The sequence below is a fragment of the Strongylocentrotus purpuratus genome, unplaced genomic scaffold, assembly GCF_000002235.5.
Source record: "Strongylocentrotus purpuratus isolate Spur 01 unplaced genomic scaffold, Spur_5.0 spur5_scaffold_21, whole genome shotgun sequence".
NCBI classification, from domain to species: domain Eukaryota; kingdom Metazoa; phylum Echinodermata; class Echinoidea; order Camarodonta; family Strongylocentrotidae; genus Strongylocentrotus; species Strongylocentrotus purpuratus.
This window is the reverse complement of record NW_022145607.1, coordinates 37,893,811-37,921,719: the sequence shown is the minus strand read 5'-3', so window position 1 is coordinate 37,921,719 and position 27,909 is coordinate 37,893,811. Positions and strand designations below refer to the sequence as shown.

Here is a 27,909-nt window from a genome sequence, read left to right as displayed (position 1 = left end):
ATGTCTGTAGCCATCGATCTGCTGGCGGGCAAGTAAACAATGAAACTCTTCAAGAAAAACAGTGGGGAGTGCTGGGTATAAGAGATGATGTGAATTACTTTTGTGAAATTCCTAGTCTGTAGTAAAAAGGGGCGATTGGGGGTATCCCCACCTTTCCCGGTATATGAACATGTCCGTGCAGAAATGCCATATCCCTTGATTTCGCCCCTTCTTTACTTTATGTCTGACTACACCCATCTGCATTGTCCTGAAAATATGGAATAACATCTTAGACCCCAATGGCAAATCATGCATTTTAACTGCATTATTTAAAAACTGTAAAAGTTTGTTGCAATTCTTTCCCGTAACATTCCTAACTTGAATAAGAATATTACGAATACGAATGACAGGTGTTAATTTTAATGATAACAATTACGCTTCGACAAGTGAATATTAATTTGAATGCTAGTTGAGTAGTTTCTAAATTGAATGACAAATCTTTGAAATCCTTCAACCAAAATTCTAAATTGAATACAAAAACTGGAAAATTGAATGATAATTGGCATGGCAAAGCCGATCTGCGCTAACTTAAATGCAAAGTAAATGAATTCGAATGACAAACACGCGAATTTGGCCGGGAAATCCTATATTTATAAAAATGAAGTTGAGTTCTGGTCATGCGATTGCATTGTGAAAGAAACGGTGTGGAATCGACCTGAAAAGGTTGATCATCTAGCATATAAGAATGTGTGTGTATTGCAAGGTTCTGGAATCATCAAAATGATAAGAAATTTGGTCAAGTGTTGGTAAAGTTACAAACACTGTACACGGAAAGATGTATATGGGACTACACGAGCACGTGGCGTAAAAATCCTTCCCGGATTGGGAAGAGCCATGCTTTTCAGGGAACATGTCTTATCTTATGTTCTTCCACACTTGCATAATAAGAATGATAACGCTCAAAAATAATTTTTCACCTCTTCCCAGAACTCAACCTTCTCTTTAAGTTATGCAAGTAAACCCATTCACTTTGTAGACTTCACTGTCAGACACTATTGAGTGACTGACGGACTTTTTTAATCTTTGGTAATAACATACATAAAATGAGCTGTAAAATGATATAAGCTTTTGTTCACATCAAGGAATTTATTCCATGAAATGCTAGAGCGTCGTATGGCAGCCGTGCTAAATCCAGGGTAATAATCGGGAGCGCGAGGAGGGTCAAATATGACTGACATGAGCGCTATACAAGAACCCACTATTATTATTATTTTTTATTATTTTTATTATTATTATTATTACTATTATTATTATTATCATTATTATTATTATTATTAGTATTATTATTATTATTATTACTATTATTATTATTATTATAATCCGCTTCTTGCAATGGTTAAAATTAAGCTGCTTGAATCTTTGCGCAGCACAAAATGTACGACCACACGGTAGAAGGGTCTGAAAATCAGACTATTTTCTACCATAATTTTAGGAGCGCGTTTCCAAAATGTCCTAATGGTCGATATAAATCCACATATTTTAGAGGCAATTACCAGTTCTAATCTTTTAAATATTTAGTTGATATTATCTCCTGTTTACCAAAGGATTTACACAAGTTTATATTTACAGCCTGCAAAAGGGACACACCATCTTTAAGGGAAAATCTAGCCCTTGTGCGAACTTCATTATTTTGTAAGAAAGCAAAAAAATAAGAGACACAGAATGGCGATATTTTAAAATAGATCGGACCAGTAATAAAATAGTTATGATTGTTTGAAATACGAGATCGCTAAATCTATCCAAAACTTAAATTGGCAATTTGGTCAGTGAATTATGACGCAGTTATGAACACCTCTCCCTTTTGTCGTGTTCAAAATATCATTAATTTTCAGTTTTTCTCATAAGCGCCTACTCTTTCGGGGCATTACTAAAAAAATAATATATAATGGATAGCATACTATTATAGGTCCTCTGAAAAGAAGAGGGACTTTCGAGACATACGTCTTGTGCGCTGAAAAATGGGAATGTTGCCCGGCAGTATGTCACGGAGTACCAATTCAGGCAATTTAAGTGCTCATATCTAAAGTGATAACGACGTTTAGAAATTCATAATTTTCTTTATTTGTTATCTAATTTTATTCATAACTTTTTTTATTTGTTATCCACTGAATTTTATTCAAACCTTCACCAGTCTGCTTCTCTGATATTTCAGCTTTCTGTAAGAGAAATTGTCTATTAAGTTTGGATTTAACTTTAACATTTGCTCCTGCGACAAGTGCGCCGGGATTTGTGTCATCAAAAGTATAAGGTTAGACTAAGGGTTGCAGTTGGGTTTTAGGATTAGGGTTAGGATTAGAGTTAAGGTTAGACTGAGGGTTGCAATTGTTTTTAGGTGGAGGGTGAGGACTAGGCCGGGTTAGTGTTAGGCTGAGGGTTGCAGTTGGGTTTTAGGTTAAGGGTAAGTTGTGCATTGCAAAATATATAATTTTCCGGCCAAATTCGCGAGTTTATCATTTAAATTGATTTGTCTTGCGTTCAAATTCGACGGTTTTAGTGCTGTTATGTATACCTTGGGTTTTTATTCCTTTTTTTAGTTTTCAATTCTTTGAAGTTTTCGTTAAAATCTATGTATGCTTCATTCAAATTAATGAATAATGTGCTTCTTTCGCTATTTGGTCATTCAATTTGGCGGAACACGATTTCTGACATCGCGAAGGTGTGCTTTTAGCATTCGAATTCATTTGTAGCATTCAAATTAGCACTTTGTGCACTTAAATTGATGGTCAATATACATTTCTCGTTTATTACACACTTTTTATAGCTCATTCTTCTCTTTCAAAATTGTTTTTTTCCATGTGTATTTCATCATATTTTATTTTCTTGCATTTATACACTTTATATACTTTTAGATTTATCTGATATTCATTATCCTTTAAGTTTGATTGTTAAGAAAGAACAAAAAAGACTTACATCTATGGACTAGAGGGTCTCAATATTTTTGCAAATTCTCATGTAAGGAAGTTGTTTGTCTTGTGTTTCATCATCAATTTATCACAATTTCATTATGGAGGAAGGGTACACTATTGTGACTGGGATAGGTGTTTTTGTATCCCCACTTTTTCGGGTTATAGGTTCTTTACCTAATGTCTAACCACATCATGCATTGTCCTCAAAATTAATAAATGGAATAACAGAGAACACCCGAATGGCAAATCATGCATTTTATTGTATTTTTTTTCAAAATGTAAACGTGTGTTGCATTTCTTCCCCGTAACATTCCTAATTTGAATAAACATAATTCGAATACGAATGACAGGTGCTAATTTGAATGATAAAAATGACGCTTCGACAAGTGACGATTAATTTGAATGCTAGTTGAGCAGTTTCTAAATAGAAGGACAGATCTATCAAACCCTTCGACCAAAATTCTAAATTAAATACCAAAACGGGAAAATTGAATGATAATTGGCATGTCAAAGCCGATCTGCGCTAACTTAAATGCAAAGTAAATGAATTCAAATGACAAGCTCGCGAATTTCGCCGGGAAATCCTATACCATAAGAAAAAGATTTGTGCGCCCTCTACTTGATGGTGGAATTAGACAATTTGGAACTTGGTTATTAGACCATTCCTGGGATGATGTATATAGCACCAACGACCCTTCTACAAAATGTGATATATTTGTTAGTACTCTCCAAAATAGTGTTGATCAATACTTACCAGTAAAATCAATTTACATGCATGTAAAAGATAAACCATGGATCAACTGTAATGTTAAATCTCTGATTGTACAAAGACGACAAGCTTGGCACGTACATAACCAAGTCATTTGGCGTCACCTAAGAAACAAGGTAATCTTTGATATAAGAGCCGTAAAGATTACTTAACAAAAGAGTTCGAAAATTGAAAACTCATAATCCTGCGAGCTGGTATCGTCAGATTAAAGTACTTGCAAATGGCCCTCAAGACCAAGCACCGATTAGCATTCCTGGCCTCTCTACAGATGAGTGCTAATCGCGTAAATGATAATTTTTTATCAGATAGCATCAGACTTACCTAAGCTTGATAAGGACAAGCTACCTTTTGATTTACCATCACCCACCAAGTGTCCAATTGTTTAACCATATGAAATTTACAAATTGTTGTTTAAACTAAAGTTACAAAAAGAAGTACCTCGAATGATTTACCAGTTCGCATAAATTCGTGAGTTTGCAGTTGAATTGAGTACACCTCTAACTAATACTGAATTCATCTTTTGACTTAGGTATTTTCCTCAATTGTGGAAATATGCAGAGATCATACTTGTTCCAAAGTCTTATCCGTCTACAATCAATGAGTTAAGACCAATTTGACTTACTTCATATTTTGCGAAAATTGCAGAGTCATTTATTGCAAAATGGCTGTGGGAAGATATTTCAGCCCAAATTGATCCAAATCCATTTGAAAATAGAAAGAACATGTCTACATATCACTAAATGATTGGGCTGTTGCATGCCTTGTATAGTAATGCTGACAAACCTAAGTCACTGTCAACACTCATTCTGACTGATTTTTCCAAAGCATTCGATCGGATTAATCATAATATCATCATTGCTAAATTATGTGAAATGTATGTTCGTCCTTGTGTAATTTCATTGGTAATAGATTTTCTGAGTAATCGTCAACAAACAGTCAAGTATAGAGGTCAGTTATCAGAATCAAAATACAATGGTGTAGGCGTGCCTCAAGGTACCAAACTTGGCCCAATTTTATTTTTTAATAATGATTAATGATGCCTGCAGAGATAATTCGTTGTCATATTATAAATATGTAGATGATTTAACAATAGTAGAATACAGAATGAATAATAACCAAATTTCTCAATTACAACACTAAATTGTACTACTTGAATCGTGGACTTCTAGGCGCCTTGAGCATCTCTTGAGGTGGATATGTGCGCATTATAAATGTTGTTATTATTATTATTATTAATGATATGGAGTTGAATGCATCAAAATGTTCTACGATGTCCGTCTCATTTTCCAAGCCGCTCCTACAACCACCTTTGTTATGTATTAATGATACACCACTACCTTGTGTAAACACTGTGAACATCCTTGGTGTTATAATTCAAAACGATCTCAAATGGAATGCTCATGTTACTGAATTGATGACGAAAAGTAATACAAAATTATTTATGCTACGCAGATTGAAAGCTTATAAGATACCCGAGAGTGATTTGTTGACAGTGTATATAGGGTATATAAGACCATTAACGGAATACTGTGTACCTCTATTTTCCGGTAGTTTGACTCGTAAACAGATTGATGTTATAGAAAGTATACAAAAAGAGCCTGTAAGATAATATTAGGATCAAATTATACTCCATATGACAATGCTCTTGAAAGACTGAAATTGCCAACCCTTATGACTCGAAGAGAAAAACTCACCAAAGATCTGGCTATCGCACTAGAAACAAATTTATTGTGCAAATCATGGTTACCGCAACATAAAACCATCAAATACAATTTACGAAGCGTCAATAAGTATCAAGGATTTTCTTGTACTTACTTACTTGGGTATACTTGGGTGTAGAGACTGGAAGCTTAGCTTATTTGTCCCTCTTTTCTGATGCATCCCGTCTCAAGTATGGTTCAAACTAAATTGGATTGTTTCTCCAATGCCTTTCTAGGGATGACTTGAATTAGTTAATGGTGGTAGCATTGACTACTTCCTTCGGCAGGGCGTTCCAATTATTTACACTCCTTATTGAGAAACTATACTGCCTAAGTCTTGTATTGAAACGTTGTTTGACAATCTTGAAATCATGGCCTCTTGTTGTTGATCCGGTGGCTAGTTGGAAGAATTTTAAAAGATTCACTCTGTCAAAGCCTCCCAAGATTTCGAATATCTGTATCTGGTCTGCTCTTTGTCTTCTGTAAGCCAAAGTAGGAAGTTGTAGTTCTCTCAGTCTGTCTGGGTATGCTTTTTGTTTAAGCTCAGGAAGAAGTCTTGTGGCCCTCTGCTGGACTTTTTCTAGTATGTCTTCATCTCTCTTGAATATTGGGCACCATACAGAGTTGCAGTATTCTAGTGTGGGTCGAATAATAGTTGAAGGATGGATGAATGGTATTTATTGATTCATTTCCATGTATCGCAGTTACAAGTAACTGAATTGTGCATGAATAAAACATTGATGGTGAAGACAATTATACATTTCAAGAGATATCACAGTAAAAAGTAACTGAATTGCACATGAGTAAATTGCTGGAAAAAGCAAGTATACATTTCAAGATGTCACACTACAATCAACATAATTATGAAGAGCGTGTATATACCATTAATCTTATACAATATTTCAATTTAAAAATTTGAGTTAAAAAAGAAAGAGAGATAGGAAAGCAGGAGAGAGAGAAAGAAAGAGAGATAAAGAGAGAGAGAGAGAGAGAGAAAGAGAGAGAGAGAGAGAGAGAGAGAGAGGGGAGAAAGGGGACAGATGGACAGAGAGGGAAAACAATTATGTACATGCTGATAAAATACAAAGATACATTGCAAGACAAATATGAATATTATTAGGTGAACATTAGAGATATTAAAATATAAATATTGATATGCATCGCATTCTTCATGTCATAAAAATTACATTGACAAACTTGGTAAAAAATCAGACCTCAAATTTATGAATTAATTATATACTATTTGTTTCAAAGTATATTAAATACAATCATAAAAAACTTTTGTTATACAAGCGTATCAAATCTGGGATTGGGCTATTCTGCATACGTTTAGTTTTGCACCTGGGTTCAGGGATCTTGTTAGTTCTTCGCAAAGTTCTATTGTGTGCTCTTTGGGGTATAAATTGTTTAAACTGGTTTGTGCATGATAGAGTTTTTTTAAAGAAGGTAACACATAAGTCATTTCGACGACTTTCCAATGTTTGTAATTTCGATTTAGTAAGAGCGTTTGCGTAACTATGGTAATCCTTTCTAAAGATAATCCTCAATGCACGTTTTTGTATTCTTTCTATGCGTTGTTTTTGTGCACTAGTGAGGCCTCCGCTCCAAACTTGAGTAGCATATTCAAGGATTGGGCGAATATAGCCAATAAAAATAGTAATCAGATCTTCATGTGAAAAACCGAACTTACCTAAAGAACGGAGCATATATAGTTTCGCATTCGCTCTTTTTTCAATATCTCTGACATGGGCTTCCCACTTCAAATCGTTTTGTATCGTGACACCAAGTAATTTCACCTGTGAAACAGTTGAAAGAACACAATTTTCGAGAATGATGGAAGACTGATTGACTGGTACTCTTGAAAAGCAAATGTCCATTTTGATACACTTCGCAGGATTCAATTGCATTTTATTAGTATCAGCCCACAAAGATAAACATTCTACAGCTTCTTGCATGTTTGAAATTTGGTTCGTTTTACGACACTCAACTAGGGTTAGATCATCGACATATTTAAACATATGTATGCTTTCAAAAGATTTGAAATCATTTATCATCACAAGAAAAATTAGGGGCCCAAGTTTCGTACCCTGGGGCACACCTGCATTTATTTGACACCATTCTGAGAGATCACTGTGATAGCGAACTAGTTTTGTAGAGACTAAGGAACCCCTTCTTTTAGCAAGGCTGAGAAAGACCTTTTTATCATTCTTAACTTAATGTTGGCTCTCTTGGCAGCATCTGCTGCATGGGTGCTGAAAGACAGGTCTTGTTGAAACAGCACTCCCAAATCTCTTTCTTTATCACCAGATGGAACTGAAAATATGTTTGTACCAGTGTGTAGTCAAATCCTTGGTTCTTTTTTCCATTCTGAAGTACTTTACATTTACTTTCATTAAAGGGCAGTTGCCATACATTGGACCAGTTTGTTACGGTGTTGACATCCATCTGTAGCAAATCTGAGTCGGCTTTAGAGTCCACTGTCCTGTATAACTTGTCATCGGCAAAAAACTTCACGGGGGAGTCAACAGTTGATGGCAGGTCATTGATGAAGATATTGAACAAAGTTGGTCCGAGCCCACTTCCCTGCGGAATAGAGCTTGTCACAGGAATGGATCTCGACTCTTTCCCATTTACTGCAACTTTTTGAGTCATGTCTGAAAGGTAGTCTTTAATCCAGCCAAGTAAGGGATCTTCTATTCCGTAAGACTGAAGTTTACATATGAGGCGTTGATGTGGTACGCTGTTGAATGCTTTCCGATAATTCAGATAGACGCAGTCTACATTATGACCCTGGTCAATGCCATCTGCCCACTCCTCGCAAACTTCTAATATAGCTGAGTTGAACAAGATTTTCCAGCCCGAAATCCATGTTGTTCATCACACATTAACTTGTTCTGCTCTAAATGATGTATGACATGCTTTCTTACTAGTTTCTCCATAGACTTGCATATAATGGATGTCAGACTCACAGGTCGGTAGTTGGCTGGGTCATTAGTCTTGCCCTTTTTGAAGATTGGAACCACTGTTGCTTGTTTCCATACTGATGGATTTTTCCCTTCGTTCAATAGCTTTGTAAATATTGTTTGCAGTGGTTTGACAATCTCAGTATTAGTTTCTTTCAGCACACGCGAATGAATACCACCAGGACCTGGAGATTTGTGATGTCTAGATGCATTAACAGGTCATCTATTTCTTCAGGTGTAAATTCAATGAAAGTGAGAAGATTACTGCATTTCCTGTCAAGTATTGGAACTGTATGAATATCCTCCACTGAAAAAACACTACCAAAGTACTCATTAAGGGTCTCAGCTTTCTCTTGGTCCTCTTTAGCCCATGTTCCGTCAGATTTTTGTAGATCAGGCAATGGTGGTTTTGATCTTGTCTGTTTCTTTACATAATTCCAGAAGCTTTTGACGTTTAGCTTAATTTCAGCTGCTAGTTAGTTTTCAAATTCAGATTTTGATTTTCTGATCACAGAGGTGGATATGTCTCTTATTTTGGTGTACTCCGTCCAGTGCAAATCCACATCAGGATATTGTTTGCTTTTGCTCTTTCGATATTTATTCCAAGCTTTTTTTGAGTGACTGACTGACATCTTTTTTTTCTTTGGTAATAACATAAATAACATGAGCTGTAACAGGTACGTGAGCATTTGTCTACATCAATAACCCACTACATGTGATGGCCAAAGATAAATTGATTAAATCTTTGTGCAGCACAAAACGTACGACCATTCTGTAAAAGAGTCGTTCAGACTATTACTTAAGTGATTGCAATCACTTAAGTTGATTCGACAAGCAATGGTCGTTATTTACCCACTAACAGCCATTTTCAAGTCCTTTCGTTTCGAGGGAAGTTCTGAATAAGTATTGTCTTTCAAATAACGTTGTAATTTAACCTTTTCATCTTGTTGGCCTGCAAATGGGACATAGTACCTTTAGGAAGCGCCGTAACCATGCAATAGAGCGGTTCAAGGCCGCCTTATGGTCCCCATGTGGCCGTCTTGCGGGAGCTAGCTTGCGGCTCGTCTTGTGACTGCCTTGGGAATTGTCAAAGACCTACGGCCGCAGCAGGGACACCCTGCCACCGTGTGTAATCACTTCAAAGGCCGTACGGCAGCCGCAGGTTTTCTGTCTCGAGAAGTTCTAAATACATCTAGCGGCTACCCTAATATAATTATGTGACCGCTACAGTATGACACCGTGGGATTGCTATTGGCCGTAAATATTTAGACCCCACGGGCCCAGGGGTGGCGGAAGTGGGGTGGGGGACAGGAGGGGGGCGGTTGCACCCTCAAAACAAAACAAAGTAAGGGGGACAAAACGCTTTATAAAGCCCCCCCCCCCCCCCGAAACGAACTCGGCAGTAAAAGAGTAACAAAATGTACTTTTTTTAAACCAACAAGAAGATTTGTAATAAAAAAATGAAATGAATATAAAATAATAAAAAATATATTCCATTCAAAGAAAAGAAATTTCCTTTACATTCCGCATGCTCCTATTTTTATCAATGGAGGATTTGATAATTGCGATACGCGCATTTAGTGGACATATTGTACGATGATGGGAAAGCGTGTGTGTTTTTTTTATTATAGGGTGAGAAGATACGCCCCTGAACTCTGGCGTACTGATGGGGAGGGGATGTTGGGACAGTTACCCCCCCCCCCCCCCGGCGGGAGCCAAGAGGCGGAGCCTCCGAACATGAAGGCTTTTAATTATTAAGCATATTTCCTGCCTGACTGTATATTGGGAAATTTGTATTTTTTTCAAAAAACGCATCAAAAATAATAATTTACGAAATAAATGAGAAAAAATCCCGGAAAATGATGTCATTTCAGCAACATTTGTAAATTACTGGTATCGAATTAGACATAAACCACGTTTGAATTGTATTTATCGTTAATACTACACTTTGAAAAAAGTTCCGCGGGGCCTGCATGTAACATGTAAGAATGGTGGTGATGCCCCCCCCCCTCCCCCCTCCCCCCCCCAAAAAAAAAAAAACGTTTTTGCTCATTACACCACTGCCTCTGAAAGGTGAGCCCCCTGGAATTGTTCCCCCCCCCCACCCACAATCCGAAACTGCTGCCGGCGCTCCTGCTCACGGCCGCTGCGGCAAATGTGAGTGAGGCATTAGTGTTAGGCTGAGGATTGCAATTGGGTTTCATATTTAGGGTAAGGATTACGGTTAAGGTTAGGCTGAGGGTTGCAGTCGGGTTTTAGGTTCAGGGTTAGGATTAGGATTTAGGTTATTAGACTGATATTATATAGGAACATGACAAGCGGAAGAAAGCGAATGTTTAGAATGAAGAATTCATTGCCATTATTATGGTAACTTTAACAAGAAGACTTGGAATCTTACTATAATGATATTAAACATACCTCTACTTATTAATATTCCAGCCTAAGATTTTTTCATAAAATCTCTATTTTGAGCAAAAAATGATAATGCTCATCCATTATTCACAGATATCATGCTTGTTGAGCTCCACCCCTCGAAAACAGGTAAATAAAGTCACGTGGCTTGATGATGCATTTGACGTCATTGCAGACACTTCCTTATATTTGTCCTACAACTAAGGATCTTACAATCTCGATCACCTGTTCCATTGCCAACAACGGGATTTTTATCCTGTCGAATCAACATGACATCATTATCTTGTACAGGATCCATTATTCTGCAGTGATTTTCTTTTATTCCAGTCTCATTTGTACGGTAAGAAACCAAAGTCTGTGATTATGTATTTTCCTGACGATCGCGAGCAGACAATTTTTGCTCAGACTCATACCACAGTCCTGTCATTATTATGAGTGGGCGTTCTTTTCAGCCTGGCGTCAGTTTCCTTTAGAACACAAACTATCAAACGAGTGGGCAGAGAGTTCACGGTATTTGTATCATTATTGTTTTGCATTCGTGCTATATGCCTAGGTCACATTTGTCGCGGCGGCCGGGGGTCTAACATAATTATCTACGGTCAAAAGCAATTATAGGGCCGCCGCAGCGTTGCCACGGTCACATACGGTATCAGTCACATATGTTAGGGTAGCCGCACGGCGTCTTTTCAATTTGCGGAGACAGAAAACCTGCGGATGACGTACGGCCTTTGAAGTGATGACGCACGGTCGCCTTAGGGCGTCCCTGCGGCAGCCGTAGACTCTGAGCTAGAGTACCACGGCTACCCCAACGACCTGTAAAAGTTAGGGATACACCCTAGGCACGTACGTTCCCTTTTACTGTGACGTCACTCGTATACAATTAAGAATCAAAGCTGATCCAAAAATTCTGCTAATAAAATTACCTCCTTTATAACCATCCAGCCAATCAAATACAAGTATAAAAAATATATAAAAGAAGGTCTTCAACCCCAACATGAATATTCATATCGCGATTTTAATACATAGTTTTCAATCTAACATTGAAGATAGCTTGACGGACGTAGATTCAAATTTTAGTGGACCATAATTTCAGTAAAACCCACGAAAATTGCCATTTTGTTGTGAGGTTGTACAAAAATGATTATAAAATCTTTCTCTCAATTTAGTTATGTCACGATATTTTTTAAAGCATATGAATGCATATGAATGCAAATGAATTTCCTTTCCATTTATTACTTTTTGTGCATCATGGCCTAAGTTTAAATGCAATAGACTTTGAGGTATTTTTCTTATTCATCGGCGCTACCTACATTTCGAGGCCGTACGCGTCGGGTTGGAGATTTTGTTCCACATCGTACCAATATTGCGTTGATTTGCGTGCGTTTGATATGATTGTTTTCTAATCATCTAATAATCGTATTTACAGATATAGATGAATGCCAAGAAGGATCGCCCTGTCACCAAATTTGCACCAACTTACCGGGTAACTTCATTTGTTCCTGTGACCCAGGATACTATCTTGATGTAGATGGAGTTTCGTGCCATGGTAAGCTTCATTAGTCCAACAGAGCAAATTGGTCAATGGCATAGTGAATATATATATGTATACCAATTACCTTCTTTCTTTTCCCTTTTCTTTATCTATTTTATTTACTATCTCTCTCTCTCTCTCTTCTGACGTATTTTGATAATTCAATTCTGGAAGTTGTTTGTGCCAGACTTATTTTTATCATCCTGATACAACCTTTTGTAAATTGCAATGTCACTACATCAACATAAGCATTGTAGGTAGCCAAAACATCATGTTGTACTTCAGTAATTGTATTTACTAAAATCCATCGCTTTTCGGATAAAGGAATTACCTTAAACAAAATAACCAACCCATTGGGAAAAAATCTTTAGGTAACGAACAAGATGGGGATGTTCTCATTCACTACCCTCTGTAGGAACGGCGCACAGTGGGCCAGGGAGGAACCAAAGTGCGCCAAAACTCATGTGTGGGGATTTATTTTTTATAAATCCAGAGGTGAATGTTTGAATTTCCAGGGATTTTCGCTTAAATTTTATTACCAACATTTTCTCTGATGTCTAAGCTTTAAGTTGATACGAGATTTGGCTGCCCGATTCTGCCCGTTATTATGTTAGAGCCGTTTTCCTTGCAACACTGCCCCGTAAAAAATGTGTTTATTTTGGTCCGCGGTGTCAGAACAAGTGTCACGCACCCCCCCCCCCCCCCCGCGCGCCGTGATATATGACCACGAATCCTTCATGATTCAGCCGCGGACCCCCAAAACCCACATTGTGGCAAGGGAAATCGGCTCTAACATAACAACTGGCAAGATCGGGCAGCCAAATTTGGTATCACCTTGAAGCTTAGACACCAGAGAAAATGGTGGTATTAAAATTTAAGCGATACACCGCAGAGATTTAAACATTTCTTCTGGATTAAAAAAAAAACATGGATAATTAGTCCATTTTTCAGTGAACTACCCTATAATATATCATGAAGATTGTGTTTCTATTAATTTTAACCCATTCATTCAACGAAATGAACTCTCAGGAATATGTGAGAGAAATTTCATATCAGTAACTTAAAAACTTCATGTTGAATTGAAAGTTTTATAAAATAAGTCACTTTTGCACTAAAACTGTGAATATGTAGGAATTTGCTGTTTGAAGTAGTACATTTATACCCTTATTGTGCATACCGGAATTAAATATTTCACTGAGGTATTCCTCTATGTATTACCTTTCAACTGGGCAAGAAAAACATTGAAAAAATAAATCATCCAAACTTAGTTTTGGCGCACTTTGGTTCCTCCCTTGCCCACTGTGCGGCGCGCATTCATCAGCTGTCTTGGCGTGGTGTCACAAAACTGCTAGAAACACAAGTTCGCCGACAAACGCGTGTTAAATTTGTTACAATATCAGCAGTATTTGTACTTCTACTTATAACAGTTTTCGGAAGTTATGATCCTGTACAGATAAGTGCTAATATATAAAAACCCATCAACAGGATGTTGGTATCATTGAAATGCTTGTTTATTTATGGACCAAGTCAAGTGAAATGTTGCTAAAAATGCATTGTTTTCATCAACAACGACCGCCTCAACATCGTTCAAAACACAATCCACCCTCCAAACAAATGGAGAATTCACTTTTGGCAATAACACTGCATTTTACAGCATTTTTCTTTTGAATTAGCCCCATATTCAGGAGTACTACACATTTGATGATTACATAATAATTACAAATGAGGCATCATTGTAAAGGATTATAAACAGACTTTTAAATAAAAACATCGTCAAGTATGATAATATAGTAACAAGAGAGATATCAACGCTCAGACATGAATTGCTGAACTTTGTTTGAGGAGTTCACATGTACTTGATTGAATTACTTCACAGATGTTGATGAATGTTCTTCAAACCCATGCCTAAACGGTGCAGAGTGTAACAACCTTGTGAACGCCTTCTCTTGTGATTGCCCTCCAGGATGGGAGGGCCACACCTGTGAAATAGGTATTTTTTGTTTGTTTGTTTGGTCTTGTTTTTTTGTATTTATTTATTCTGTATTTCTGTAATTAGGAACATAAAATTAAGAATACGTAGAGTAATCTTATGTACAAATACGCCCGGTAGTCCATATATATGTGAGGCCCTTTAAAATACACATTTGTGTATATACATGTAGTTACTTGAATATATGTACTGTTAACCTCTGCAGTAGAATCATCCATCCCTTAGTTTGTAATGGACTAACCACAAAACTCCCCAGTGCAGCTTGATCAGCACATGCGGATATGTGAATTCGTAATTTATGTTTTGACTATGTGTTGTTACAAAAAGGAACTGTTATCCGCTAAATGTAATCATTCAATAGAAATTCAATATTGAGTAATTGCTATTTTATCCTTACTTAAATCATTAATTTACAGGTGTATAAATAATTGTTTGAGACACTGTATATTTATATATATATATAATATGTCAAGTTATAAGTACATGTATGTTTGTCTGCATGCCACTATCTAGATGCTTTTCATGACATATTATGTAAGATATCGTTGGTTTCTCTTGTGGAGCTAGAAAGGTCTATTATGCCAATGTAACCATTTCCCTTTTTCTCTGTAATGGATTGATTTTGTGCTATTGATTTATCTATTCTTTTATCAAAACACATTTGAAAGAAGAGTAGCTGAATGTTATGGCACCTATTGTGAGAGTGGTAGGTTTTGCAGACCTTGAACGACAGTTTGGCGGAAGCCATGTTTCGAACAATGATTACACTGTTTTTTTTCAAAAAAAATTATCAAATGATAAACACTGAAAGGATTGTTTCGGATAATGAAGGAGGTAACCAATTGTAATCCGGAATCAGAATCAGAATGGCATGAAAGTAATCATAAAAAAGGAAATACCTCCATCACGTAGGCAGTGATTATTCTAAAATGCACATGTGTAAACGACCTGGAGATATTTGGGAGTCATTTGTACAAGTGCTCCAAAGTGACTAATTGTAGCGACCAGTAGACCTTAGATCCTAAGTCATATTCGAGGGACTTGGGAATTGAGGCTTATTATTCATTCATAGGGCAATAGCACATTTACATGGCTTTGAACCCAAAATCTTCTGGTTTGGAGATCACTGCTCTTCCACTAACCAATGTTTTTTGTCAATAGGCTACTGTACGTCAAATCTTTGTCTCAATGGAGGTACCTGTATACCAGCTGAACGACGGTGTGCGTGCTCATCGCTCTACGCGGGAACAACATGCAGCATTAACCAAACACAAGATGGTATGAGCTCCACGTGTTCTAAACTAAATAATGCCTGTTTGCCAAATATAAATCATATTAGATTTCAACCATTTCTTGCCTGTTATTGAACTTATCTGTCGGATACGTTGGGGCAATTGTGGGTCCATTCGCGTCTACAATATCAGAACAGGTGTTTAAGTCAAAACTACCACTTGCATGAAATGATTGTTGTCATGACTGTTACGTGTCATGCCTCAGCCATATATCAAATTTGTCTATATTTAAAGAGCTGAGAAATTGCAGCAGTGTCTATTATTACAATTCCAATATCCAACGTATTTCTTTTTTCTTTGAGGATTAGAAAAAATGCTGAGATAAAGGGTTTTATATTGTTTTTTAGAAAAATTTCATATTTTTACAATGATACAGAGCATAGAAAAAAAGATAATCAGCATTGACAAAAATAACTCATAGTTATCAATGAACATTCTCTTTGTATCGTATTATCTCAATGTGTTTTTGTATAAATTATTGTGATTATTTATTTGATATTATACATGATAATTTAAAAACAAAATCTTTAAGCAAGTACATAGTCTATTTTTGTATTCATAGTTCTGTTATAGGAATTTGAATTTTGATTGAGCGTACATTGTATCTATCTCAAGTTCATGACCTCCGGGAAACTCTCATCTTATTCATGTCTAAAACACCAAAGTTCCAAAACGATTATAGAATATGTAAGCATTGTTTATTTTTCAACTGATTGCAAGCAACATACTGACCACAAAATTAAAATTCAGAACATTTGATTAATTTGAGCACATGTTATTGTAGTTACAGATGAATGAAAAATATGAAAAAAACATTTGAAGTAGAACACAGTCCTTACAATTTGGGATTGTTGGAACAAATCACTAAAGTCATCTTTAGATTTTAGATTTTTATAAGGCCTTATGTCACAATAAATGGCAGTGAATTTGTTGTCTTCATCCTTACCAGGAGTGCCTTCCGTTACCACTCACCCCATAAATAGAACTGTAGGTATATCAGAGATGGTAGTATTGAACTGTGAATTCAAAGATGTTCAGCACTTTGACTGGTGGAGAGATGGGAAAGAGGTGCCTGACACCCGTGATATATCTAACTATATCATCGATGAGATGAGCCCCCCTGATCAGGCGTACTATAGCTGTGTCGGTATCCCAGAAAATGGACCTCGTATTGAAAGCAACCAAGCACTGCTTAGAATCAGAGGTAATTATTATTATTTTTGTTTGATGGGAAGGGTATTGTTTAACACAAAAACAGTTTCATCCGAAATTTTACTTTTAGACGACGACCCAAGACAGCAAACTCTTTTTCTACTCATACACACTTACGAAACTGACCCCAAATGCTATTACACCTATAATAAAAAAAATAATTATCCGTGACTATTTTTCAGTTAATTTCATAGAGAATATGTACTTTTAGTCCAAAGAGTACTTGCACTAGAATACATTATTTTATTTGCGTTTATAATAGTAATGATAATAATAATAATTAACAGCTATATCTTTATTGCGCACGCATCCATATCCGGGGTGCTCAGGGTGCATACAGAGTAGTATTGTTACCCTGGATTTAACCCAGCAGCCCTAAGGCGCTTAAAGCGTCCAACGGATAAATTATCACTAGGTATCCATTTACTACACCAGGGTGACGAGTGGAAAATTTAGATTAATGTCTTGCCAAAGGACATTAGGGCCCCCGGTGGGACTCGAATCGCGAACCTCATTTATGTATGTCAAGCAGCACATATCCGTTGAAACTATGCAACATCGTATCACAGTAATATGCCATCTGCATATTGCAACACTACTTTTTTTTTGGGGGGGGGGGGGGAGGGGATATTGAAGGTAGCCTAAAAAGAATGTAAATTATTTTCCCAAATCATGTTTCAAGTGAATTTTGTGTAATAACTTTTGTGAAATATCATATATTTTAATCAATGATTTTTTTGTTTATAAATACAGATATGTCTATTTTTCATCTGAAGTTCAAGCTTGTAAGAAATTTCACGACATTTCACGCTGATCAAGAATCTTCAGATTACAAGGCCCTTGTACGTGCTATAACAGAAAATGTAAGGGGTTGGACATTTTTAAGTCATTTGTAATATCTCTAAACTAGATTGCCATACATTCTTCTTCACTGTTACCAGTTTGTCGGAGGGTACATTCTTGATAAGTTGTGAAGTAATGTTGTCCAGCTTCTTAAAATGAGAAGCCTATTCAAGTTTACGGGTAGCCAAGACAGAAACAAAACAAGTAAGAAAATAATAGATGTTCACCTTTTTCTTTGATTCACATATTCATTCCTTCGTTCATTACATTGCCTTATATGAATTTGAAATGGAAATTTGCTTCACTCACAGAGATATTAATTACCATTGTATAATGATGTCATGTATAGTTCATAAACTTTGGTCAGAATAAATAAAACTAGCAAAACAAATTTGTTGCCACTTTTTTTTCCCAGTGTCTATGTAAAGGAACAAACAGAGCTTATAGCAAAAACGTTTGCTACGTAATTTTCAATCTTATGTAAAAATACTCGACTGGATTAAACATCCATGATAATGTTGGCATCATTCGATATCTAGTTCGAGGTCGTGTTTGAGGCGCTTGAAACCGAGAAGGACACCAATGGCACTATTTACATTCACGTGAATCAACTTCTACCAGATGACGGTGTGTTGGTTGATATGAGAGCCTACATAGCCAACAGTAGCATGAGTGCACAAGAAGAAATGGACCTGCTGTGGAGCGGATTGTTCTCTGTGGCGAACATTTCGGATGGTTACTTTGACCCTTCCATCCTTCTGGTATTAAGTACAGGTGAATCTTGCTCAATTTAAATCATATTTAACCTATTGAAGTTCAGTTTTTTTCTTATTTCTTAATTTTCTAAATTAATAAATTTTCCTCTTCAAAATGGCAAGAATTAATATTGTTTTCCACGCCTTCAAGGTTTGAAGAAGAAAACAAAATATTAGATGAACCTATGTGAAAGACAAAAGCAAAATTTAATTTAAAAAAGCCGGTTTGTACAGCAAAATTTCTTTTTTTTTCATTTCATAAGTGCCCTTTTTAATCTCTAGTAAGTGCTCCTTTTCAGGTATGAGTAGTGCATCTTTTCAATTTTGATAAGTGCCCCTCCATCTCTGATTATTGCCCTCTTCAAATCTGATCGGTGCTCCCTTTTCCATCAGTGCCCCTTTTTCATTCTCAGCAGTGCCACTTTTAATATCTGATCAGTACCCCTTTCAAGGTGCGGTAAGTGCCCCTTTTCACCTCTGATAATTTCCTTTATAACAATGATACGTGCCCCTTTTCCTTTCCAATAAGGGACCTATCCCCTTTTCATAAATGCCACTTTTCACCTCGCATAAATGCCCCTATCAAAATTTGATGGGTGCCCCTTTTCCGTCGACAAATGCCAATATGTCCCATTCTCATAAGTGCCTTTTTTCATCCCTGGTGAGTGCCTCTTTTCAGGTAAGAAGTGCTTCATTTTAACCTCAGATAATTACCCTTTGTACTTTGACACGTGCTTCCTTTCTTTTCTAATAAGAGTGTCTTATCCCTTTCATTTTCCTCTCATAATTAAACGTGCCCCTAATTTAAAGTGACAGCAAGCAACTTCCCCAAAAGCTTGCTCGCATTTATAGATGATATAATTATGTTACTTATGGAAGGTCTTTTCAGTCTTCCGTTATGAGAATGTGCTTATGACCCCATCAGGATTGGGTTTTTTCCTCTTTATAAGATGTCATTTTTCGCACTACGACCTCACAAATCTTAATTTTTCCCTCGCTCGCAAATGAATATTCAGACCGTCACTCCCAACTCAGAGTATAATGCTTAAGCAATATATTGTATGATGTAGAAAGACACACAAATATTGAAATCATCCCTGATAATGTAATCACAATTTAATAGTATATACAAAAGTCTAAAAACATATATATTTTTGCTTTGAGTTTTCCCTTTTAGGTGCCCTTTTTTCATAAAGCGCACTCTTTTGTTGGTACTCCCTCACTTTTGAAGTCCCTCCGCCACCCCAGATCTAGCAACGTTCGATATTGGAAATATGTGCTATTGCATTAGGTATAAATATTGGAACACGTTAAGTTTAAAGAAAAGTAGGATTTTTTCAGACCAGGAGTTATTTGCGATCTCAAGCTGAGCATACTTTTTAGCCGACTACAAAGCACAAAGGTACTAACATTTCAGTCATTATTATTCATTATTGAGAACACAGATCAGGATGATGATGTTTGTTTAACTTTCCATATCTAAAGTAATTGCGTTTTCTTCAAAAATCGGATGCCAGTAGGATTTTCTGGTGTGCAGTAAATTTAACACGATTGCACAGACATCCAAGAAAGCAAACTAAGAGCAATTTAGATATCCCATTGTATCACTTCTTAAAATGCTCAAAAACTGCAATGACAGAATATGAAATCCAAATTCTCTTTCTCTCTCCTCTCTTAGTTCTATGTCCAAACACCTCTTGGTCTTCTCCGTATGGTATCGTTCAGTTTTCGTCAGGAGACCTTCATTCGTGGAGTGAATCGAGTGGAGAATGTCCATGGTTCACTGACAATGGTACAATGAAACAAATATTTCTGATATTATAGTTATAGGAATATTTTTTTGTTTCGACTTTACAAAGTTAAGCTTACATGACACGGCAAACCAATGAATGTTAAGATTAGTACCGACTAGAAAATTCTTTGATAAAACATGACAATCATAATAACAATAGTAGAATTAGTAGTAGTAATAATAATGATAGCAATAGTAATATAATAGTGATAAGAAGATGAAGAAAATAAAGATGATGATGAAGAAGAAGAAGAAGAAGAAGAAAAATTGATAATAATAATGCTAATAATAACAATAATGTTTTACCCGGGAAGCCTCGTCAGCACCATGTTGTTCTTCCTAGGGCCCCTGCAATCATTAATACCCCAGGAACTGCCAGGCACCCATTTACACCTGGGTGGTGGAAGATTGCAACTGTGGATTAATATCTTGCCAAAGGCGTTAGTGTCGGAATTGGGATTCGAACCCTCAACCCTGATATTGAGAGTCAAAAGAACGAACCACTTTACCCCGATATCTGCACATAATATACTGTGGTAATATACGACCAATAATAAATTACATCTGAACTTTTGTTTTGCATAAATCAAGATGGAGAGCCAATAGCACGAGCCGTCTGCTACGGTGATTATATCTCTCCTTGTGCATGGGTACCTTCAGATAACTGCGGTGGCAATAAAACAGCCGATCAACTCTTAATCTACTTACGAGAGGTAAACTTGATCTTATTCTAGTCTGTTATTGAGTTCCTCGTATTGTGCGTAGTAAATACATGATCAGCTGGCTCTGTGCAGCTAAGGTGCATACGAATCTTACTGCGGAATGTCCTCAACCCTTAAACGCTTGAAAATTATATTTTATTCGCACAATTATGTAACAAACTTAATATTGGAAATGAAATTTAAAAAAAACTAGACTAATTCATTCTAGAAGAAAAAAATTTTATAATATTATAATTATAATAATGTTATTATTTGGTAATTAATAGTAGTGGTAGTAGTAGTAGTAGTAGTAGTAGAAATAGTAGTGGTAGTAATAGTAGTAGCAGTAGTAGTAGTAGTAGTAGTAGTAGTAGTAGGAGCAGTAGTAGTACTATTTTATGTATTATTGTTATTATTATTATTATTATTATTATTATCATTATAATTAAATTTAATTTATTATCGTTAAAAAGTGATCTAATCATAATCTAGTACTTTTTTATATCAGTATCGCACCTTTAATTACAATCGTTGTAATAAATATGCGAGTCCTATGCTGTGTCATAGTGCTAGCTCGAATTCAAATTTCCTTCACAAAAAATATAGGCTGATTCATTTGTAGTTATATCAAATTACAATTGTTTGAAGAAAATATCTTAATTACACAAGAATAAAAACCGATAACCTATCATTTCAAACTGTCGGTTGTGTTGATAGAATCTGATGTCTGCTGATGTCCAGGACGTTCTGTCCGACTTGACTGTTATATCCCAGGGCACGAATATTACTTCTGCTGGGGTCAATGCTGCATTTGACATCATTCACCGGACAGGGTCAATTTCTCAACCAACACAAGAGGTGATTTTATTGATTTTTTATTTTTGAACAATAAGCATTCATTGATATGATGAAAGATCACCCGTATCAATACATCGACGATGTCTTTAAACGCTTTACAGATATATTATTACCCCAGTCATCGGATTAAGGCCTGCCCGCACAAAACGTATGCGCATTCTCTACTCGCTGGGGAGCATTTAATTCTATTCAATTTAATTTATTTATTTTTCCTCTTTCAATCGTTCATATTTACAATGATGGTACATTTTAACATATTCACATATTCATATACATATACATATAGATCAGTTTGCACGATACAATACATTACAAAAAAACAACATGAAATTGAGAGGGAAGGAGGGCCGACTAAAAAGCAGAGCTTGTAGGTGTAAGCCCCCCCCCCCCCCCCTGTAAAAGTAGTTATTATGAATTATTATTTTATGAGTAAAAAAACAAGAACAATAATAATAACTGATTCAGTAATACGAAAATCACTTTCAAACGCAAACATTGATAAATATATACATGTTTATAAAAAGAAACAATGAAAGTTGCATAAAGTCACGCTACAAATTATATTTGATTGGGGAATGCAATAGCCTAGTTACTATTCAGAAGAAAGCTTTTAAGTCTCCTTTTGAAAATTTGTATCGAATTACACTGTATAATATCATTTGAAATGTCTTTTATGCAAAAGATGTTCTATTTAATGGTAGATGAAAAGAGCTCGCCTGGCGAGTGAAGTAACTATGAATCGAATTATTTCTTACGAACATATCATTAAAAGGCAAAGGTAATTGTTTAGTGTTGAGCTTGTACATTAACTGTCTAAGCTGAAAAATACACAAGTCTTCAATTTTCAAAATTGTATTATTCAGAAAAAGATTATTCGTGTGTACCTGGAAATCTGCATTATTTATAATACGAATCGCTCTTTTTTGTAATATAAAAAGTCTATTAATTTGGTAGTTGGTGCACTGCCCCAGGCGATAAGTCCGTAATTCAAGTAAGGAAGAATAAGCGTAGAATACAAGGATAACATAATGGGGTAGGAAGTGTCTTAATTTGCTAAGGATACCAGTGTTGCGAGCAATGATTTTGCGGATATTGTCAATGTGCGCTTTCCAAGATAGTTTTTCATCAATGACTAGCCCGGCAAATTTACTTGATCTGGCCCTTTGAATGACAGTACTATCAATAATTATACAATTAGGCAAAGTTGCAACCTTATTACTAAATAGCATGCAACTAGTTTTGTCTAAGTTAAGTAACAGTTTGTTTGCTTTAATCCAATAAGCCACACTTTAAATAGGGTGAACACACCCCCTGTGCACACAGTCTGCCCCGCGAATACACACACACAACAGCAGTCAGTTGGTAGAAATAGCAATTTTTGTAAATTTATTTTTTAAAAATATATATATATTTTAAAATTTCTATTTCCCCTTTTTTTTAAGGATACCTTTAATTACAATTCTGTGTAGTTTCATTGTTATAGGCATGTGGGAAATATGTTAAATGATTTAGTTATAATATTGTCTTTTCAGCCATTGTGTGACATGGCCCGCTGATCGCCCATTGACTCGCGCTGCTATTCTGCGTGGTGAAAATGCACCTCAATGTATAAAACTTCCCTACAAAAAATGCAATATCCTCATATGTTTCACTCATTGAATCAATTTGTTGTTTACACTCAAAGTAGCCACAACTGTACTGGAGTCACCAAATTTTTTTTCACTCTGAAATTCAGTCCTTGTGGAATGTTATGGCCTGTTGAATGGCTTCTCGGAAAATCCTCAAATCTGACATTTTTTTTAAGAAAAATATACTGTGACGTAGCTGAAAGTCGGCAAATTCTTATTATTTGATCGGTTTTTCTGAATAATTTGTGACACACATGAGGAGATAGCTGTGACGGTGATCCAAGTAATTTCCATCGCCATATTTTATTGGCATTGCAAAAATATTTGAAATTTAATGTTAATATTTGGTGTAAAATATGATCTATAAAATATATGATTTATAAAATGCCATAAAAATGAACAGTTCGACATTCCTATATATATATATATATATATATAACATTAGCTGAAATGCCCTAATTTGCATATTTGATGAATATTCATGATTTTTTTCTTCCAATAAAATATATTTCCATACCTGTCTGTGATATACATAGGTTTCACTGATGTATCATATTCGGTTTCGATTTGATTACATATGCGCTTATTAATTAGGCGGACTTATTTTCACAACTTTTTCATATCTGCAGATTCGCAAAAATGGCAAAAATTACTTATTTTGTTGGCTTCTGTTTTCAAAACGGTAATAGATTTTTTTTTCCCGTATTTTTTATCACAAAGATGATATTTTAGTGTCTGATAATTTAATTTATTATTTGTGTCCGGCGAGAAAGTGATAAATTAAGTTTGCCATTTTTGCCAATTTGACCATTTCTGGCAGGTTTTTCGGTAATTTTGCGATTTCAAAAACATGGTATAAAATCACAACGCATTGACCGATTTCAATTCTGTTCTTTGTTTTTTAAGCTTTCATAAGGCTTGATCATTTGCAATCATCAAATAACATTTGTTTGTTGTACTTATTTGTGGTGTGCTATACCTACTTTTAAGTTCGTTATTTAATATTTGCGTCAATTGCTCTGGATCGCGATCTGACAAAAAAATATTCGAGTCGTCAGCAAAAAGTATAAATTGAAGCAGAAAAGATGACTTGTCAATGTCGTTTATTTAAATAATAAACAAAAGTTGGCCAAGAATACTGACTTGCGGAACGGACAGGTTTACTCGCAGAGAAATTACCATTCAGCGAAACAAACTGGGAGCGCCATTTAAGATAATTCTTGAACCACGTCAACGGTTTTCCCCTAATTCCATGGTATCAAATGCTTTAGAAAAATCTATGAACAAACCAACCGTATTAGAAGACTAGTCGATAGCTTTTACTATTTTACTAGCTATTATCACCATCATCAACATCATTATCATCATCATCTCTGTAATCGTTTGTTCTTGGTTTATGCTAGAATATTGCCTCAGTCGTTGACATCGTAAGCAACCTGGCCACATTAGACAAAGGCCTCACTGTGGATGCTGAGAAGATGAATGGCGCTGTCAGCAGAGCCACCATGGCCGTAGAGAACATCCTTCTAGCCATTGACGTGCCTTCCAACCAAACCTTCCAACACGTGGCATCGAACCTAGTGGTACAGGTATGACGATAAACAAAAAATAAACCATAAATCTGGATTTAAATACACTACCGAAGTGTGACCTCATACTGGCTTATTTGTCAAGGTTGCTTGTTCTAAACAGTTGTATGATAAACAATGGTGTGGTGATTACACCAGCCCCAAACACTGAATTTACCCTGCTCCAGGCCGTTACTTAATTGATTTTGCAGCTAACATCATGTGCAGGCTCTGTTGTTTAAAACCAGTAACCTGGCCGACGAGCAAATATGACGTTAGCACCTCGGTACTCTTAATAGTGCTTAATGTGGAATACCGTCTCTAAATGCTTTCCATTTATGATTATTACTCTAGTCATCGGATTCATGCACGCACACAGTGTGCACCATTTCCACTCCCTGTGGAGTACACCTACCATACAGTCACCATGATGGAATGTGGCAATTTCTATCACAAAGGCTCTCTTTATTCTACCATGTCCTAATTCATCTCTTGGGTAGGGAGTGGCAAGTGTACTGTGTGAGTGAACAACAAGTTTACACTCCGAAAATTATCATTTATTTTAAAAGTTAGCTATGAACGAAAGGTAATCATATATTTTTTGAAAGAGTGTTATATTCCGAATCGTTTGGTATCATGTTTGTGTGTTATGTGTTCACGCCTGGATGAACAGGATGCATTGTTTGTGAGGGTGCAAAAATCGACTTGCGCAAAGGTATTGAAGCCCACTGCACTACTTGTAGCTACTTGCTCCCTCTATATAGAAAACAATGCCTACGCGGTGCCCGTTGGTCCCCTATGATCCTCTTTTTCTTATTTTAATTGAGAGTTGATGAGATAATCACCTGTCAGTGACCAAGCTAGTCCCTCCTGGCCAAACTAGTGCAGACAGGCTTGAAAGTGAGATAATAAATTAAATGTATCAAATGAGATGTATTGCATATGTTTTTTTAAAGAAGCAAAGTCACACACACACACACACTCACGCACACACACCACCACACGCACACACACGCGCACCTACACACAGTTACGCTTTCGCGCTTTGCTTCCGCGCACTCGCTCACTCAGATGAATGAAAAATACACGCAGCAAAGGCATTATTACGAAACGTAATTAACATTTCAGTAAAATCGCAGATTTACCATTTAATATCAAAATGGAATTTAAATTCAATCATAATGCCATATTGAAAGTTTCTTGCATTAACATCACAATGATTTTTTCTCCGAAAGGACTCGGTCAGTCTGCATCTAATTGTTCTATGTGATGGTGTGTGTGTTTGTGTGTGTGTGTGTGCGTGTGCGTGTGTGAGTGTGACTGACTGAGTGTGACTCAGTGTGACTTTGATATGTGTGGCATGATTAATTTCGTTAGGGATATTATTTGGATCTGCAAAGTCCGAAATTAGTACCCAAATCCCAATTGTTTTATTCTAACATCACATAAGCATTATTTGGCGCATGTCGATTTTTGCACTCTCTTAAAAAACGTCTTCTGTTCATACAAGCGTGAACACATACCAAAAAAAAAAAAAAAATGCCAACTGATTAGGGGTAAAACACTCTTTCATAAGATGTTTAATACTTTACTGTTCATAAATGATTTTTACGAAAAAATTCTTGGTGTAAATTCTTTTTTTAAAACTCATACTGTATATTAATGTCTTGCCAAAGGACACTAGTGCTTTGCCGGGGACCGAACCCACGACCTTAGCATTTCCAGTCAAGTTCTTAAACCACTCAACTAAGTCACCTCTATAGGTATGCTCAGACAGCTCTCCTATCATTTAGAGGTGTCGTGGTGTAGTGGTTCATCCACTACTCTCAGTCCAAGGGTTGAGGGTTCGACTCCCAGCCTGGAACTAACGTCCTTTTGAAAGACTTTAATCCACACTTGCCACGCTCCATACGAGTGTAAATGAGTACCTGGCAAGGTTCCGGTAATAAACATCACAGGACCTGCAGGAAGAGCAGTATTGATACTGATGTGGCTACCCTGGGTAAATAAAATCAATACACCAGTTTACAGTTGTGTGCGCCATTTTAAACAAGGCCAATGACCTAGAGGTCATGTATTTATGCGTAAATTAAGATTGCGCCCATGCAAATTATGATGATATCACTGCCTGCGCGCTGCGTTGTGCGCGCATATCATCATTTGCATGGGCGCAATCTTAATTTACGCATAAATACCAGAGGTCAGAGGTTATTGGCCCCAATTTTTGGGCCAATAACCTCTGACCTCTGTCTGCGCATGCGCACTGATACAACTGTAAACTGGTGTATTAACTTATTTATTATTATCATACTTTTACCCACTACATTTGTATTGAAGACATATCAACACGTGGTCAACTAAGACTTGTTCAGATATGCCGTTGCATAAAACTAAGTGAACATGCGAAAGTCCTTTGTTGTGCGCAGTCCCACTCATTTACACGGTGTTTTCTTGCGGCGGTTTTATACCGCGCCATATTTGACCAAGCCTGTAATCTTATAATGCATTTCTTTAGGTAATCAACTCTGACTCGGATGGTGTCCGCGATGGGATTGTCTTCTCCATCATCGGCGACGAAAGCCAATCCTTTGATGAAAGTGACATCCAGGTATCCACCAACAATCTTGGCAAGGGTAACCTAGGTGGTGCTGTCCAAGCAGCCATCGTCATGGGACCAGAGACCATTGATGAAGGCACCATGGGGAATATAGCATTTACTGTGTACCGAGACGATGCATTGTTTGTAATGGACGATGGTCAAGACGTTCAGGTGGGAAGCAATGACGGGCGTCGCAATATCACGGTCAATACCAATATCATCGGAGCGAGCCTCGGTACGAATGCAACAAAAGCTCTGAATGATCTGGTCACCATAACACTGGCACACAAACAGGTAAAGAAACAAAATCTCTTCATAAACTAATTTGTAAATACTACCTGCACAATGGGC

At 36.5% G+C, this 27,909-nt stretch overlaps 1 protein-coding gene across 1 annotated transcript; it reads left to right on the top strand.

Annotated features, from left to right (window-relative positions):
* On the top strand, window positions 1-27,882 carry LOC115927967. Its single transcript, XM_030994387.1, has 12 exons — window positions 1-28; window positions 12,216-12,335; window positions 14,197-14,310; window positions 15,472-15,588; window positions 16,552-16,806; window positions 17,568-17,677; window positions 18,197-18,418; window positions 20,091-20,190; window positions 20,796-20,917; window positions 21,623-21,763; window positions 24,795-24,980; window positions 27,475-27,882. Exons 1-12 carry the CDS (start codon window positions 1-3, stop codon window positions 27,880-27,882), a joined length of 1,923 nt encoding a protein of 640 aa, XP_030850247.1.
* The last annotated feature ends 27 nt before the right edge of the window (window positions 27,883-27,909 follow it).

Excerpts from the sequence above, each read along its gene's own strand:
- LOC115927967 (XM_030994387.1), top strand. The coding sequence starts at position 1 with ATGTCTGTAGCCATCGATCTGCTGGCGG. Across the intron at positions 16,807-17,567 it reads AGCACTGCTTAGAATCAGAG|ATATGTCTATTTTTCATCTG; the intron begins GTAATTATTATT and ends TTATAAATACAG. Across the intron at positions 17,678-18,196 it reads TACGTGCTATAACAGAAAAT|TTCGAGGTCGTGTTTGAGGC; the intron begins GTAAGGGGTTGG and ends TTCGATATCTAG.